Source organism: Heliangelus exortis, chromosome 1 (assembly GCF_036169615.1).
Source record: "Heliangelus exortis chromosome 1, bHelExo1.hap1, whole genome shotgun sequence".
NCBI lineage: Eukaryota > Metazoa > Chordata > Aves > Apodiformes > Trochilidae > Heliangelus > Heliangelus exortis.
In genome coordinates, this window is record NC_092422.1 from 144,027,951 (window position 1) to 144,045,807 (window position 17,857).

At 42.4% G+C, this 17,857-nt stretch overlaps 1 protein-coding gene across 1 annotated transcript in view; it reads left to right on the plus strand.

Moving 5' to 3' along the window:
* ISX (intestine specific homeobox) overlaps window positions 1-17,857 on the plus strand; it is a 28,490-nt gene that overhangs the window by 3,045 nt on the left and 7,588 nt on the right. Inside the window, exon 3 of the mRNA XM_071729349.1 lies at window positions 6,488-6,727. Within this exon, the coding sequence (XP_071585450.1) occupies window positions 6,488-6,727 (240 nt within the window). The remainder of the gene's footprint in view (window positions 1-6,487; window positions 6,728-17,857) is intronic.

Below are 17,857 nucleotides of genomic sequence, written 5' to 3' on the forward strand. Positions count from 1 at the left end.
AGAGATTTCCTAAATCTGCCAGTGCAGGCTGGACCTGAACAACAGCAGCCCCAGCAGAGGTTTTAAATATGGTCCTGAGACAAATGAAATCTTTGAAGTTTTTAGGGGTGGACAATGCTTTTATGGGTGGACAATTTAGGACGCTTGCGAGCATCCAGGGGTTAGGGTGCCAAAGGAGCCCAGGTGACAGGTTGCCAAGGGAAGAAAAATGCTGGTGTGAGCTCTGTGGGAGTGAGCTTTGTGAGCTGAAAGTCCTTCCAGAGAACTGCCCAATGCAGTCACTGTGTGCCACTGGATCCAAACTGAAATAGATAGCACTACTGAAAATTGAGTCAATTCTCATGGACCACAGAACTGCATTTTAACAACATGAGACTCTTCTCTGGGAACAAAGAAGCATGGCAGAGACAGGACCCTTTTATATTAAGTCTGTTTCACGATCAATATGTTGAAACCATTTCACTGCATGCCTGGGCTAAACGTGCACGTCCAAGCTCAAGCTCCAACAAATCTGTATCCAGGACGTGGTGGGTTCCTGGGATCCCATTACTACCCCACCAGTTCTGTTTCATCCCAAATTGCTCCACCTGAGAGCAGAGTCTGTTTTTCATCTTGAAAGCAATGCAAGCAGAACAATCAGGACTTGTCTTTGACTTCGCTTCATCAAGAGACTGCAGTTGTAGCGAGAGAGTACAGTAACTCTTCTCTCCTCTGCTAGAAAACAAGGTTGGTTTAATTTATTTAAGGAAATATAAAGTGTTAACTAATGAAAATAGTATAGACACATGAACATTCACTTAACTGGAGCTGGGGACACAGGAAAGTTGTAGAGATATTATGGAATGTTTGTACATTACTTTTGCAGTTAACCAAGGATGTTTAAAAACAGGGAATGAAAATGAAACTTATGAAACTTTTTCACTCTTTCTTTTTTACTGACACTAAAGCTTATTACCCTTTTCTTTCCCAGCAGAATTACCAATTTTTGCAGATAAGGTTATTTCAGACATGCAGTACCCTATGCTGATCATCTTGGGATACTTGCTATATTTCATCAAAGTCGTTCAACTTCATGCCATATAACACTGGCATTAAACAAGTTGTGTAAATAGTCAGCCGTATCTAATTTGGCTCAGTGCTGGCCAAGGTCAGGGAACAAAAAGGAGCTTAGGGAACTTGTTGAATATTCCAGGATGGGACAAAAATCCAGCAGCCTTCCCAGAACAGTTCAGCAGCAGCAAAGGAGGAAATACTGCAGGTCAGGGCTGAGTTATATCTTACTATGGATTTTAAGAACACTTCCTACATACCATGTGGTATGTATCTGAGCCAAGCTAAGATCCATACAAGACCAAGAACTGGCAACACATGTTCTTGAGGCTATTATAACTTAAATACCCAGGAAAAAAATTGTCTTGGTACCAAGAGGCTAGGTACTTGTCTTGAAATCTAATACTAACCATTAAGAGCCCAAGAGATGGGTAGAACAAGAAAACCAGAATACCCAGAATATCAGAAATGAGTCACACAGACAAAGCTCACCCTGCAGTACTTTCCCAGGAAAACCCTGGGGTGTTGAACCAGATGACTTCTAGAAGTTGCTTCTAACCCAAATTGTTCCATGATCCCTTGACAAAGATGTTGTGATGCACAGTGCCAGTCTCTCATTGAGAGCTGGGGTAGGACTTGACCATGTAGAAGAGTATCTCTGGGTCTGACTCCTAAATTCACAGAATTTGGGGGGTTTTTTTGTGGTTGTAATTCCAGTGGGACTTGGAATACGCAGTGTGCAGTCTTCTGAGGAGTGTGCAACTTCCCAGGTTTGGTATCAGCCATTTGTGAGTTTACTGCACAAACACAACTACTAGATGACTGGGAACTGCAGCTCTTGATCTGAAGTCTACCAAAATTTTTGAAAAACTCTTAACAAGTTAAGACAGGAATAGTGAACAAGAAGACATTTTAGTATTCAGTCTATGCTTTTCCTCTCTGTTTTTCACAGTGCTTTGAAAGGATAGCCATGGCCTTTGCAAGGGACACAAACACCCAGCAAGTGTTGATCCCTTCTCTAGTGCCAGCTCCTTCATTTTAAACAGAAAAGACTTGCAGGCCTAATTCAGAAGAAACCCTCCTTCTGAAATCCCCAGGATCTTGCTTTCAATGTACTTGAAAGTTCATCTCAAGTAATTGTTCATTACTCCCCTGGTTTCTGCCAGTAAGGCTCCATCAAAAGGAGGTTCTTTATCAAATCAAGAAGAGCTTGAGATGAGGATGTTACACCTGGGAAATTAATAGTAAAAGTGGTAACATATACTGTAATTTTGTCATTCTGCCTGTATTTTGCTCCATTATGTTAAAGACATGCAAATTAATAGAGATACAACTGTCGTTTCACACACAAATGTCAATATGATGATTGTTTACATCCTCCTTAGCAACACTCCACCCAGAAATATTGCAAAAGAGGCAACAGATGAAGGAATATAACTGAACAGATACCACCTGGCTAACATTCCCAGATCACCCCACCTATTACAAGGGAAAATGATCCACCAAACAAAAAGAAAAAACAAACAAAAACAAAAAAACAAAAAAACAAAAAAACAAAAAAACAAAAAAAAAAAAAAAAAAAGAGTTACAGAAGCAAGAGGAAAACAACACAATAAAAAGCTGCTGGCATTTCTCAGTGACAGACTTTTCCCTGTTTGCAGGCTTAGTAAGACTGTAAAACCATAAGCCTTATGCCTGCAACAGGTCTGTCTCTCTCCAGTGATTGCAGAAAAAGCCTTAAATGGAACTTAGACCATCTGAAATAACCTGCTGCTTCCAAAAGGAAATCTTGCTGTATCACATGTTGTTTTCCATCCTTTTCTACACAGCTGAGTCAAGCCAAAAAGGCCATTTTGAGTCAAAGTCATTTTTTGTATGCATTCCCCAAAGGAAATCTTGCCCCAATCCAATTTGTAGCATTTTTTCAAAGTCACAAGAATTTTTTCAAAGCCACAGCAAAATATTGGTTGCCTTAAAGATCTTCCACTTCACTTAACCTGCTTGGTCAGGACAAGTACCAGAGAAGGTCACAATGCAAACAGGACTAGACCTTGGGGCTCTTGTTTCTCAGGTATGCACTTTAAACTCAGTGTCATTCACCTTCAATCTTATCCTTCAGAAAACTTCCTTGATTTTTCCTTTAAGGTTTATGCCACTCTAGTTTACTTCTTTGATCTCAGATAAGAGCTACTCCCTCTCCTTTTCACCAGAGCACAGAGACACTGGTATTTTCCCATTTGTCTAGGACAGTCTTCCATTTTCTCTCTCTTTTCTTTTATTCAGTCTATAATTAATCTATCCATGCTTGTACGTAAGTTCTGCTCACCACAGGGGTATGTGAGCATCTCAGAGAAAAAAATTGGGGAAGAAAGTTTTATAGAAATGGTGAAGACGTGAAAAATCTTGCACAATTTATAATTCCAGTGTGATTCTTAGAAAGCTTTAATCACTGCCCCTTCTCAGGTGGCCTAATATTCTTCATTATTATATGATAAAAGCACCATCAATTCTGTCACATTCATTTTTGCAGCTTTGTGTCTAGCAAGGGAGTGCAACCAGTCTTAGTTTAGGGAGAGGGGACTGACAGAAATACTGATATCCTCTGACTTCTTGATCAAATCATTTAACTCCAAACCCATACTAGTGACCACCCCTAGACCACTTCTTTATCCACAAATATTGTTCACCTCTTTTCTAACCTGAAAACTCAAACCTTGTTGATCCTAATGGAATGACATGAGTCCCATTTGCACAATATGTCTCAAACACAGAGGAGGACCTCACACTGGATATTTAAGGTCAGCATGGCTGAACAAATGCAATTGTGTTTAGAAGTTTACCCAAGGATTGGGGATAATTTGAAAAGATAATATTTGAACAATCATCCTTTGTTGACATGAGGTTTTGCCTAATTTCCAGAGCTCTTGTAACTGCATTTTCTTCATGTCAGCGTCAGCCCTCTAAAATTCTTGTTGTATGGGCTTTTACTGAGGGCAGAATTGGGCACTTTGTTTCCAGATGTTATAATCATCATTGCTGTAAGGCTGGTTACAAATGGAGCTTGTTATTTATTCAGAAAATAAAAGCCTGACAAGTCTAAAAAGTTAGGTGCTTTGCCAATGCTAAATACTGCACAAGAAGTAAAATAGATGTTAAAAAAACAGAAGTAGCAAAAGAAGAGCTAGGGAGCTCTACTTGACCTGGGAGGGAAACTGATGATTGAGGACATGGAAAAGGATGAACTGCTGAGTGCTTATTTTGCCTCAGTCTTCATCAACGCCAATTGCTCCCTGAGGGCACAGCTTCCTGAACTGGAAGGCCAAGATGGGCCAAGACTGAAGCCCTCATAGTCCGGGAGGAAATGATCAGTGCCCTGTTGTGCTGCATCGATGTGCACAAGTCTATGGGACCAGATGTGATCCACCCAAGGGCACTAAAGGAGCTGGCAGAAGTGCTCACCAAGCCACTCTCCATTATTTATCAACAGTCCTGGCAAATTGGGGATGTCCCAGTTGGTTGGAAACTGGCAAATGTAACACCCATCTACAAGAAGAGCCAAAAAGATGAGCCAGGTAACTATAGACCTGTTAGTGCCAGGAAAGGTTATGGAGCAGGTGATCTTGAGTAGCATCATATGGCACATACAAGATAACCAGGTGTAGCGAAATGAGGCCACCAGGTGCCACTAGTTGCCAGGTAGTGGGCATGAGCTTGTGTTAAGCCCACCTGTGCCTGATTAGGGCGGGCCCCTATTGTGCATGAGCAGGATTAGGGGGCCAATAAAGCTCACTCCTGAGGAAGCCAGGGGGGAGGCTAGCCCCTTTCAGAGCAATAGCGCTGATCCACGCTGGTCAGCCCTGAGGGCAATAGACTCAGAGCACTCTTCGTGAGTTTCTGCTGGAACACCTGGTTGGACCTTGGAGTGTCATGCCCTAAAAGAGGTTCGTCTTGCTACATCTGGGCAGTAGGGGCCCACCCTAATCAGGCACAGGTGGGGCTTAACACAAGCTCATGCCCACTACCTGGCAATTAGTGGCACCTGGTTGCCTCATTTCACTACAACCAGGTGATCGGGCCCAGTCAGCACGGTTTTACAAAAGGTAGGTCCTGTCTGGCTAACCTGATCTCCTTCTACAACAAGATGACTCTCCTAGTGGATTAGGGAAGAGCTGTGGACATTGTCTATCTGGACTTCAGTAAAGTTTTTGACACCATCTCTCACAGAATTCTTATTCAGAAACTGATGGAACTTGGTTTGGATAAATATACCCTGCATTGGATAAAAAATTGGCTGGATGGTCAGGCTGAAAGAATAGTAGTGAATAGAATTAAATCTAAATCTGGCTGGCAACCAGTCACTAGTGCTGTCCCCCAGGGTTCAGTGCTGGGGCCTGTTCTCTTTAATATCTTCATTAATGAATTGGATGAGGGGATTGAGTGTACCCCCAGTAAATTTGCAGATGACACCAAACTAGATGGCCGTGTTGATCTGCTGGAGGGTAGGGAAGCCTTACAGCAGGACGTAGAGAGGTCAGACCAATGGGCCAAGGTTAATTGTATGAGGTTTAACAACGCCAAATTCCAGGTCTTGCACCTGGGTCACAACAACCCCATGGTTGGGGATTTGGGAAAGTGTGGTTAGAGAGTAGTAAGTTGGAAAGGGACCTGGGGGTATTGGTTGGCAGTAGACTTAATATGAGTCAACAGTGTGCACAGGTGGCCAAGAATGCCAATGGCATCCTGGCTTGTATTAGGAACTCAGTGGCCAGCAGGAATAGGGAGGTGATCATCCCTCTGTACTCAGCTCTGTGAGACTGTATTTTGAGTATTGTGTTCAATTCTGGGCACCTCATGTATAAGAGGGACAGAGAAGTGCTGGAGCATGTCCAGAGAAGAGCAACAAAAGCTCATTAAGGGCCTGGAGCACAAGTCCTGTGAGGAGTGGCTGAGGGAGCTGGGGGTGTTTAGTCTGGAGAAGAGGAGGCTGAGAGAAGACCTTAGAGCTCTCTTCAACCACCTCAAGGGATGTTGGAGTGAGGAGGGAAACAGCCTCTTCTCCTTAGTGAACTGTGATAGGATCAGAGGGAATGGATGGAAGCTGTGCCAGGGGAGGTTTAGGCTGGATGTTAGGAAACATTTTTTCACTGAGGGGGTTGTCAGGCATTGGAATGGCCTGCCCAGGACAGTGGTGGAGTCACCATCCCTGGTGGCATTTAAAAGGTGTTTGGACCTGATCCGTAGGGACAAAGTTTAGTAGTTGGATGACGGTGTTGGACCAGATGATCTTGGAGGTCTCTTCCAACTATAACATTCTGTGATTCTGTGGTTTGAATGGTAAATTATCTAGACCACACTTAATCTTTTTTCACACAGACAGGAAGGTATGTTGAACAATTGTTGGTTTATTCAAAGCTGTATTTTGTTGTGTCCTTCACAGATTCTAGCCGGAGGACTCGGTTAGGCTGTGACTTGCCTTCAGCCAAAATGCTTCTCCCTGCCACATGTGCTACACCCATGGTGAAGGCAAAGAAAGTACAGGCAGCTCACTGCAGCAGACCTACTAACAGCTCAGCTTCCCTCCTGGGTGTGGATGCAGGGCGTGAACATCTGGAAGGCAAAAGAAAACATGAGGAAGAAGATCAGCTATGTGATTTCCCGGCGGATCATCCACTTCATGGTGAGTGCCTCTACATGCAAACTTTCTCCCAGAGTACCAAAAGCACAGCTGTTACCTACAGTGAAGTACATGGCAATATCTAGCAACAGACAGCACAAATATTTCTTCTGCTAAGCTCCTGGCTGAGTCACAGGGGTGGAGCTTCAGCCTCACCATTGAAAATGTGGAGACCCACCCTTAGAGTTGAAGATCTAATTCAGGCCTGCCAACTCTACCAATTTTAGTGGTAGAGACAGCTTTGGCTGTTTATTGCTGCACTACTTAGAGTGGCAATCTACGGAGCTACCATGTTCCGCAGCCTCGCTCCCCTGGTTGTGCAACACCCGTTTCCTGATAAATGTGTGTTGTACAACGTGGGGAGAGAGGCTGCTGAACATGCTGAATCAGCTCATTGTGTTCTGTACACCTTGGACCCACGGCACAGGTGATGAAGAGGTCATCAGCACACGCACAAGGCAAACTGTCAATGTGCAATAGGTCTGGCAAGCAGAATGTGTCAGGTACAACCTTCATCCTGGCCAAGGTGATAGGTCTGCTAATTTCATTAGTTGTGAGCACTGGTAAACAGAAGTCTATCCCTTAGCCAAAGCAAAGGACAACATAAATATGCTTTGCCAGTATGCCACACAGTGACTTTAAGCTAAGCAGGATGCATGGTACATGAACAAGACAAGTTCCCAACAGACTGCAATTTATTAGTAGTACATGACAAAAACTGCTTTAAATTCTTTGAATTTTAGGAAAGATTAGTAGAGATGGTCATGCTACACTCCAGAAATCATGTTCCTAGCAGAAGGGTGTTTCCAGCTTAGTTTGCTATTATTCACCCCTTTCTGGAAAAAAAAAAAAAAAAAAAAAAGGTAATTTTAATTAAGTCCATTGAAGACTTCTAATGTGTATATGTGGCCACAGAGGCAGGCTTATTCAGCTGACTCCTCATAGGGGTCACACAGCCTCCTAGGCCCATACCCTGCAAGTTAGCAGGCAAAGCATTTCTTTCAATGAAATATATTTGAAAGGAAAGCTTTGTTTCTGCTGCTGCTATGGTACATGAGTCTTGTGACAAGCTGCTGTCACTTCCTCCTCCTGATGAGATGATGAGTGAGGTGGCTGTCCTAACTCAGCTTTTTGCCTCACTGACCAGAGCAGTGGTGGGTACCAGCCCCATCAGCAAAGCAGGGTGGAAGCATGCAATTATCTGTGCCAAGCTGAGCAGGCCCTGTCGATGACAACTTATATTTTAAAGGCATTTTTAAACAAAATCCCTCTATTCCCTGGTGGCACTAGGGTTTTGAAACCAAGCAGAGGTTTAATGATCTGCTATTTTCTAGGCTACTGATTCCTGCAGTTGCTGAGCCTTTGATAGATACTGACTGAAGGAGGGGGGAGGATCCTAAAGCACTGGATTGGCATTTTCCCTGTAGTGCACAAACAATGATATTTCAGATCCCATTCATGCACTGTGCCATTCCTAACAGAGAGCTGGAGGCCTGGGTTTAAAATCCTTTCCAAAATTATAAGCTTCAGCCTCCTTCCTCTTCTTTACAGTAGGGGGGAAGAGCTGGCAGCTTTTTTTTCTCCTGCCTCTGGCTGTGGCTGGAGTCACCTTTCCCAGATGAGATTAGCAGCAATACCTGCAGGAGAGGTACAGGGGACCATCCGTGGAAGCAGACTGTAATCCTTACAGCTTGAGCTGGTAGCAAATTAACTTCTGTGTCCATGCCTATTTACTCTGTGGTGCTTCAGACTTTCCTTTGGAATGGTAGCTAAAGGCAGGTTACAGGTCCTCTAAAGAGGCAGCCAGGCAATGCCAAATGCCAGTAGCATCTGCCACAGAGGTGTGCCCAGTGCATCCCTCACACCCACACCAAGGATGCCTATAAGCGCCATAACAGCATGGCCAGCAGGTCCAGGGAAGTGATTCTGCCCCTGTACTCAGCGCTGGTGAGGCCACACCTCGAGTACTGTGTCCAGTTCTGGGCCCCTCAGTTTAGGAAGGATATCGAGGTCCTGGAGCAGGTCCAAAGGAGGGCAACCAGGCTGGTGAAGGGACACGAGCACAGATCCTATGAGGAGAGGCTGAGGGAGCTGGGGGTGTTCAGCCCGGAGAAGAGGAGGCTCAGAGGAGACCTCATCACTCTCTACAACTCCCTGAAAGGAGGGTGTAGCCAGGTGGGGGTTGGTCTCTTTTCCCAGGCAACCCTCAGCAAGACAAGAGGGCACGGTCTCAAGTTGTGCCAGGGAAGGTTTAGGTTGGACATTAGAAAGAATTTCTTTATGGAGAGGGTGATCGAGCATTGGAATGGGCTGCCTGGGGAAGTGGTGGATTCTCCATCCCTGGAGATATTTAAAAAGAGACTGGATGTGGCACTCAGTGCCATGGTCTGGTAACTGCAGCGGTAGTGGATCAAGGGTTGGACTTGATGATCTCTGAGGTCCCTTCCAACCCAGCCAATTCTACGATTCTATAGGGAACAGCATCAACCTCAGCAGTGGGAGAGCTTTCTGGTGGGAAGGGCATCAGAAGTCCTAGGCTGGAAGTTGCCTCATCTCTGTCTCACAGCCCTTCTCTAACTGTATAAAATACCTCCATAATTTGTGAGGAAAGGCAGTAGGCTCTGGCTGAATGTACACTTCTGTACAGCTGACAGGGAGCAGAAGAAATCAAGCATGTTATACAATAACCTTGGAGGCAGAAGGGCTGGGGTTTGTCTCATGTTTTTTTTTGGATAGGAGGAGAAAGATGATGAGGAAGCTATCACAATATGTCCTTGATGGGCAGGTGGTCTGAGAACAGCTTGATTGCAACCCTGAGTGTGTATTTGAAGCATATTTCCAGGAAACTCTGTAACACTGAGTGTTCCTAAAAATTGCTTTTCCCACAAAATGTCTTCTGCCACTAGAAAGGCAGTGTCATTTAAACGAAATAGATGTATGCCCTTATCACAAGCCATTTACAGGAAGCAATGCCTCTTGCACTTTGAACTCAGAGGCTGCATTGTAAGAAAAAAAAAAACAGAAAAGCCCTCATATGCTAAGGATATGCTGACAGTGACATTTAGCTTTTCTAAGCCCCCATTTGAATTTAGAAGCCTTCATTCTGAATGTTAGGTCCTATCCCCTATGGCCTTCTGAATAGAAAGCTCAGCATTTTTTTTAGAAAACCTGGTTCTTGGGAAGCCCTGTTGATAGAACACATTTTAGGAGACAACCATTCTGAGAGAGGCCTTACTTTGGAGATGTGGGTACAGGCTCTGCTTGGGCCAGCTCTCTGTGAAATAATTAGTTGCTGCCAATATACTATGTACAACCACCATGCTGCCAGGGGCTTCAAACTTAAGAACAAACAAGGCAAACTCTTGTGTCTGTCAGTCAGCATCACAGCAATATATCCACGTAAATACCCAAGTTAAATCCTGAGAAGACACTTTCCTATTAATTCCTCTCTGCTCTATGGGACACCCTCAGGACTTGACCAGTTCAAGCATTGAGGCCTGAGAAGATCAAGGGCTCCCATGCTTGCCTGACCTGCAGAAACCCCTGCTGGAGACTGCCAAGAACAAGATCACATCCTAGTGATCACATAGCAATTCTTTTTCTGTGTCTTTTACAGAGGTTGGGTCTGATGTTATACATTTGTGTGTGCAACCTGTAACTATTTAGAACCAAAGATGGTTGAGGCGCATACCCAGCACTGCACAGGGGCGAGTCCTTGGCACAAGTTACCAGTCTTCTGCTCCAGCAAGGGAGTAGTCAGTGCCTTGAAAAAGCCAGATAACATCATCACCTTAACACACTGTGGGATGCCTGATCTTGTAGGTTTTTTATTTTGGGCAGCAATTCAAGTACAAGGTAAATCATGCTTCAATAAATGAAGCTGGCTCCTAATTCTAACAGAAACTGAGCGTTTCAGGTTGTGGGAAAAACTGGACTAAGTTATTTCCTACAGCTCATATCTTCATTATTCTCTGTAGAGGAGGCTGCCATAATGAGTCAACGTTACCCAAATATTTCCATAACATGAATCCTCTGCCCATTGCTGCCTAGAAGCTCAGGGATCTTATTAATCTAATTGCTTTATTATTATGATAGCATCTTTGGTCCTGACGCATATTGACAAATTGTGATGGCAATTATCATAAAGACAACAAGAAATATAGAGATGACCTCAGTTCTGGGTAACTTCCAGAATATGTCCCCTCTGTACTGATGCCAGTTACAGGCATCTTTAACTTAGTGCTAATGTTTTCTCTGAAGACATGAATTCATTTGTGCTGTTCATTTGTGAAAAATATGGTCAAATCCATGTACCCCCATGAAACAGTATGGTTTATTTCTCGCAGAACAGTCTCTTCCCCAATATGCTGACTTATAACAATGCATTTATAAAACACCCAAGAGGCAATAAAGCACTGAATAATCACAGTCCCAGATAAATATCGGCTGCCCAGAATACACCAATGGGACTGCAAGAAAGGGCACAAGCATCCCATTGTCCTGCAGAACAAAAGGAAGCAATCCTAAATGAAAAGGAAAAGCAGGAGAAAAAACCAAATGCCTATATATATAATTTTGCTGCCATTAGCTGTCTTACCAGTCTTCTGTTCATCAGTGTGAATAGTCTCTGCAGCCCTGCATCTCTGAAGTGCAGTACTCCTATACACATTTAGAAATGCAGCAGACCACTGACCTTGTTTTGGTGGGTTTACCTGAGGCATTGTTGAAGGCTTGCTCTTTGTTTTTCTTCCTCTTTGAAGACTGACTGTTTATAATCACACCCTGGATATTAAATTAAAGACATGAAACCTTGTTCCTTTACTCCCAGCCTTCAGACTCTATTCCCATAGACGTCTCACTGTTACAAGTAAGCACTGAAGGAAGCAAAGCTGTCAGCAGTTGGAGTACTATCATAAATTCTGTTTGTGTTGTTTCTTAGTAGGTTTTGGCTTTGAGGGTTTTCTGTTTGGTTTTCTTTTTTTTTGTTGTTGTTTTTTTGTTTTGGTTTGTTGTTTTTTTTTTTGGGGGGGGAGCGGTTTTGTTGTTAAAGAAAATGTTAGTATTCAATGCTTTCCTCAAGCAGCCTCTTCTTTTCTGGGAATTTTGACTCCTAATGGTACATTAGGACCCAGAGGTTAACTTGTTCCTGATAGTCAAATCTGTGTAGTGTGACAACTTGTAAAGCTGATGGCCCATCTTGATAAGTTTATTTCAAAGGTCTTATGAGTACTTAATGTCTTCTACCAAATTGTCTCAGAACTTTTCATTACATCCCTGGGACTTGGTACTTTTAATTACTGTTCCCAGAAACTGAGGGCAGGCCTTTTACCTGCTATCTTAACAAGTACTTTATGCTGAAGTGAGAGATAGCAGGGACTACATACTAAAATAATTATAGAATTATTCTCTCTCTCAGAGAGAGTGCAGACTCTTGAGGCAGGGATGTAAACAAGCAGGCTTGATTGATGTCTAGAGTTTTGTAGGTGCAAATAACCACAAAGAGAAGGAATAAAATAAAAAACAGGCTGTCCGTGCATGCTGTAAAAAGCTCAGCTTTATCCATGAGCAAATGGATGGTTTCTGACAAAGGTGGTTGACCAGACAGTGTGGGGAGAGTGATGGGAAACCTATTTTTCTTGGTGAGAACTGTTACTGGGTTATTAAGCTAGCTGCTGCTTTCAAGTTAAAGTTTGACAACGGCAGAACATTCACAGAAAGTATTTTTTGAACTTGAGATTTAGCTGAACATGGAAACCATATGTATACCTAACCCAAATCCACTTTGTCCTGAAAGAGTTCATGAAGGTGCTGGTCATTTGGCCTGGGTGCAGAACTGACACCAGGTGACTGAAACTAACACACATTCCTGACAGCTGGAGCCCCTCAAACACCATCCTGCACGCTTCTGTCTCCAGATATTTTGCTGACAGTGAGCTGTGCCAGAGCTTCACCATTTCAGCAGCTTTTGTAAACACCACCATAATTTTCTTGGCAGATGGGAAAGGTTAAATTCACCAGGGGCTCAGGTGTGCTCCATCCTCTGCATAGAACTGTCCACATGAATGGTTTCATACATACCATCTCTTCCTTGCCAACTTCTCTGACAAGCAGAGTAAGAAACTCCCCTGGCCATTACTACACAGATTCCTTAAGCAGGTTTCTAGCCTGGTATTTTTAGCACTTCAGCTCACACCAGCTGTAGTTTGTACCTCCCTGCATTTCAGCCTTGCTGTCAGGTCATTAGGCACTGTACTCTGTGCCAGGGTCGGAGCAACTCCCTGTCAAGGAGTTGTGGATGGAAGGTAGGAAGTCAAACCTTAAAAAGTTCAAGTTGTGCTGCTCTGTCTTCACTTCAGCAACGCCTGAACAGCCAGGAGCTGGATGCTAAATGCTGTGTTTTGCTAGAAAGAGGCTCTATCCATGGCACAGTGTATCTATCCAGTACAGGTTTTTTCAAGGTTGGTTTTTGCTGGTTATGCCAGTCCTTCTGAACAAAGGCTTAAAACCCATCCTAATAAAGATTAACCACCTTGCTTTACTCCCACCTAAATACTGCAGTGCAAGCTCTTCTGAAAGCCGTGAGCCACCCCTTTTTTAGGACAAGGACTGCCACAGGCACATCTCTGTACACAGACAAGCACGTTTTGCCCTGATGGCATCACCGCTCTGTAAGGACTCTTTGATAGGATTGAAATTGTGGGTGGTTTTTTGCTATGTGCTTGGCTGCCATGAACAGAATGTCACCACAAGAAAGAAATGTTGAGAAAAGCCATGAGAAGGAACTGGCTGGGAAATCCATATGTATCTGTAATTGGCTGAATTAAAAACAAGAGAGAGGAGCTTCTTCTGAAAAGGCTAAAAGGGGAAAACAGAAGTAACGAGATATAACGATGATTTTTTGTTCAATGCTCCTGAGTTTCTTTGTGAGAAACTAATGACACAGTCAACTTTGTTGCACAGAGATTATATTTATACTCTTTATATCTTATTTCTGAGGGTATGTACCTAAAGTCACTCGCTTGCTTGTATGACCTCCTTCTCTCTTCCTGTCAAAGAAGCAGTAAAATCTTTGGATCTGGTTATCACATACAGTGAGAGGGTGTCTGTCCAGAAATGACAGAGAGGACTGCAGCAAGATAAACTGATCCCACCAGTTTTCCTCTGCCTCCAAAGCAAATATGTGACAGGAATGACTTCCAGCCCTTCTCTTGGGTTTTTAGTTCCTTATCTCTCCAGTGTAAGCACCCTTTTAATGAGACCAAGTAGGCTCAATCCAGTCTTAGCCTGATGATGGGCTGAGTGCAAATGGGAAGTGGCATTGCAAAGATCTCCCTGGCATTTATCTACCTGGTTCAGGTGTGCAAGGCAGCTGAGAAACAGCACTGTAAGGTGTCCCAACATTTATTGGCCTTCCACAGGCCACAACCAACATGAATTTGTCCAAGTATGGCATTACTGCAGTTGCACATCTTTTACTTAGCAAACTCAGGTACAAGCAGTAGTATTTGGTATTGATTTGCTCGTACCTCTAATATCTTGTAACTGAGTTACACTAGAGAGTAGAAATAAGCCATTATACAGTGAGCTAAAGCTGTATAAATAAACAATTACAAGTCAGATCTTTGAACTGCATGTAATATTAAAGCCTTCATTTCCCTTACTTTTTAGGAAAGGAATGATGAGAGCACTTCAGCCCATATGGAGATTTGGAGGTCAGAAATCACATAATAAAGTTAGACAGAAGGGCCCCCTGGAGACCAGTTTGTCCAAAACCAACTCTAAGCAGGACCAGCATAAATCAAGTTGCTTAAGACTTTGTCCAGTCAAGTTTGGAGTGTATGAAAGGACTGAGACTTCTCAACCTCTCAAGGTCCATGTCAGACTACCTACATGGTGAAAACATTTTTTTCCTATTACGTAATCAGAATTTTCCTTAATTCAACTTGTAAACATTGATCTCATCCTTTCACTTCTCACTTTCAAAAAGAATCTATATTTCTACAAAGCTCAAACGTTTAACTTGTTCCAAGTTCTAGTAATAGAGCCAGATCTGCAGAGAACAAAAGGAGCCTGTTACTGAATTTAAAGGAGCTATATCAGCATGGAGAATCTGGCCCTTCCAATGTCAACAGTAAGGCAATGTATAGACAGCTGTATCTCTTAAGCATCTGCAAATGCTGACATATTCAGCTGCCTGATATTTTCAGGCTTGGTTTCAACAGTCAGCTAACCTGAAAATGACTTTCACAGAGCATAAAATCACCCTTGAATATCCCCAGCTTTTACATAGAAAATAGCTCAGGAAATTCAGACAGAGTCTTATTTCCTCAGGGACTCCAGAGCCATGTTTGTAAAGCCAATGTTACACTTCCAACACTTTCTAGTCTTATATCTTCCACCCACATTCTTTATTAGACTGTAATTCTGAATGCTGCTGTTTGCTGTGAGATCTCTAAGCTAAGGTCCCAAGGCAAAGGGAAGTATCAAAGCTACAGTCAGAGAAAGTTTCATCTTGCAAGAGAAAATGTTCACATATAGTCCCAGATTTTTTGTAATGTTTTTATAGTTAAAAAAATAAAATAGAACGACTGATTACTTTTAGAAAAAAAAACCAAAAAAAAACATTCTTCTAGATTTCCTACTGGCAAAGGCCTTAATTAGTTCACAGGAGTCTATTTTGTTTGCAATTTAATTTCATTTCCAGTTGAAATCAAAGTCTGTCCTTCTGTCTCTACTGTCCCAAAACTGACCTCATGCATTATATTTTATTTAGTTTGGCAAATTTCAGCTTCGAAAAATACGGTTTAAGTAGGACTGAGCCATCTGAGCACTGTGTAGACCCTTCCCTTATGTAAGAGTCTTTTCTGTAAAACAGTTCACCTTTCAAGAAGGAAAAATGTTGAGGATGTAACAGTGAACCAAGAGGCAATTTATTTTGCCCATCACCAAGTTATTTTCTGGGTCATTTTCATGCCAAGAAAGCTGATATGAGACACCAGAAACTCATGAGTGCATTCTCTCTGAAGCTACACTCTCTGCTCCTGGACACTTCTTAGCTCTCAGTGGGACAGAATAGAGTAAGAGATTATCTGGCAGATCCATTCACTATCCCAGATTCAGCACATTTTAAAATACTGTGTGGTTCAAGGCAATGGGATTTGACTCTCAGTTGCTATCAATTGAGCTGAACCAAAACTTCCTTCCTGAATTTATACCATGTGTGCACAAACCATGTCTTCCCATTGTTGCATATTGTTTGTAGGGTAGGCTTTGTAGCTCCTCCTAGACTCATTATCTTCTCAACTCAGTTTGTTCCATACATTGGCTCTGTAGAGATGGTATTTATTGAATTGCTTATAACATCTTATTTCTTGATTCTATCTAGGTTGATTAATCCAATTAACTCTGTACCAGGTGTCCTGCCATCACCCCACAACTTCTTAAGCTCACATCCAAGGATAGATATCCACATTATCATGTCTGTCTCTGGGGTGTATAAATATAATGTCTAAGGAGACAACCTGCAGCTATTAGGAAGAAATTCTTTATGGTGAAGGTGGTGAGACACTGGAACAGACTGATCATGGAGGTTGTGGATGTCCCTTCCTTGAAAGTGTTCAAGGCCAGGTTGAATAGGGCTTGGAGCAACCTAATAATAGTGTCCCAGTCTATGCAGGAAGATTGGAACTAGGTGATCTTCAAGGTCCCTTCCAAGCCAAACTGTTCTATGATTTCATGATCCTGTGTATGAGACAGAAGGGTTTATACTGGGCTAAATCATTTGATGTATTCTGATGGAATACTAAAATACACACTGTGGTTCTTTTACTATTTGATGTCTCATCTGAGGTTTTAAAATGTAGACAGTTTCTTCCCTGCTTAGCATAGAGATGAAATTTTATTTCAGTTCATTAATCTCTTTAAAAAAAGAAAAAAAGAAAAAAAGTATAGCGGAGTTTTTTGATAATTCAGAAAACTTCGAGAAGATAGGCAAGTTCATTCTTTTTTCTCCTGAAGGAGAGATTGCTAGAAGTTACACAGACTGTATGGGCATACAAAACCTGGAATAACAAGAACACTGCCAGCATCCTGGATGTTTGTGTACTCTTGGTACCACAGGAACCAGGAGCATAACCTTACATCTCTTGCTCCATTCTGGAAATGCTGGAGGTAGACTATAGCCAGCCTATTGCCCTAGACAGAGGCAGGAGCTCAGCTCATTGTTCAGGAAGATGTACAGGACATCTCAGTGAGGTTTCAAAATTCTGAGACCATGACAAGGTCACTACAAATCTTAATTGTTGTCAGGATCTGCTGTATGAATTACCCTAGCAATATATAAATACCATATGTTGTATTGATACAAATACAACAGAAAGATTCATTAGTGTATGACAGAACATGATGTGCTTGACAAAATAACAGCTTGGTACTCAATCTTACCTGTCTGCAGTATCTCCCAGGAGGATGTAGAGGCCATGTCCTACAGAGAGATATGAGGTGAAAATCTTCCAGAGAAGAGACACCATTATGAGCTGTTAGGTCTATCATATCTACAGGGGGTATAGTGTCCTGAGATTCATATTCTCAGTCTTAGTATTATCCTTTTAATCCATATAGCAATAAATCCCCTTTACAGAGATGTCCTCAGCAGGATGAAGCAGCTGCAACTTTGTAATCAGGGCTTCTTATGAGAGGGTTCCCATTGCTATCTTCAGCATAAGCCTACAAAAATACGTCTCATTTCAGATCACTGCACTAGAAGTGCCAATAAGATTCCATGTAAAGTTTTTTCTTGGGGCTGAAGACAGCACTGTAGTCTGATGAGTTTTATTTTCATAGGCTGGTGAAAAGTCTAATGATACGGATTTAACTGTGTTGGACGTCAGCTTTAGTAGGCTGTTTCTGAGATATGGAGTACCAACAGCATTTATGATACATGATGCTCCCCAGTTACTCTTCTATGATTGGTTTCCTTTCAAAGTACTCAAGAGGTTTAGAAAAGATTAAATATTCACAATGGAACGTACTCACTTAGTGGTCTCAGATATCCTTTATTAGGAACCTTGATAATAAGATAGAAAGTCAATGGATAGAATTTTTTATTCCTTATTTTTTATGTCAACAGAGTCA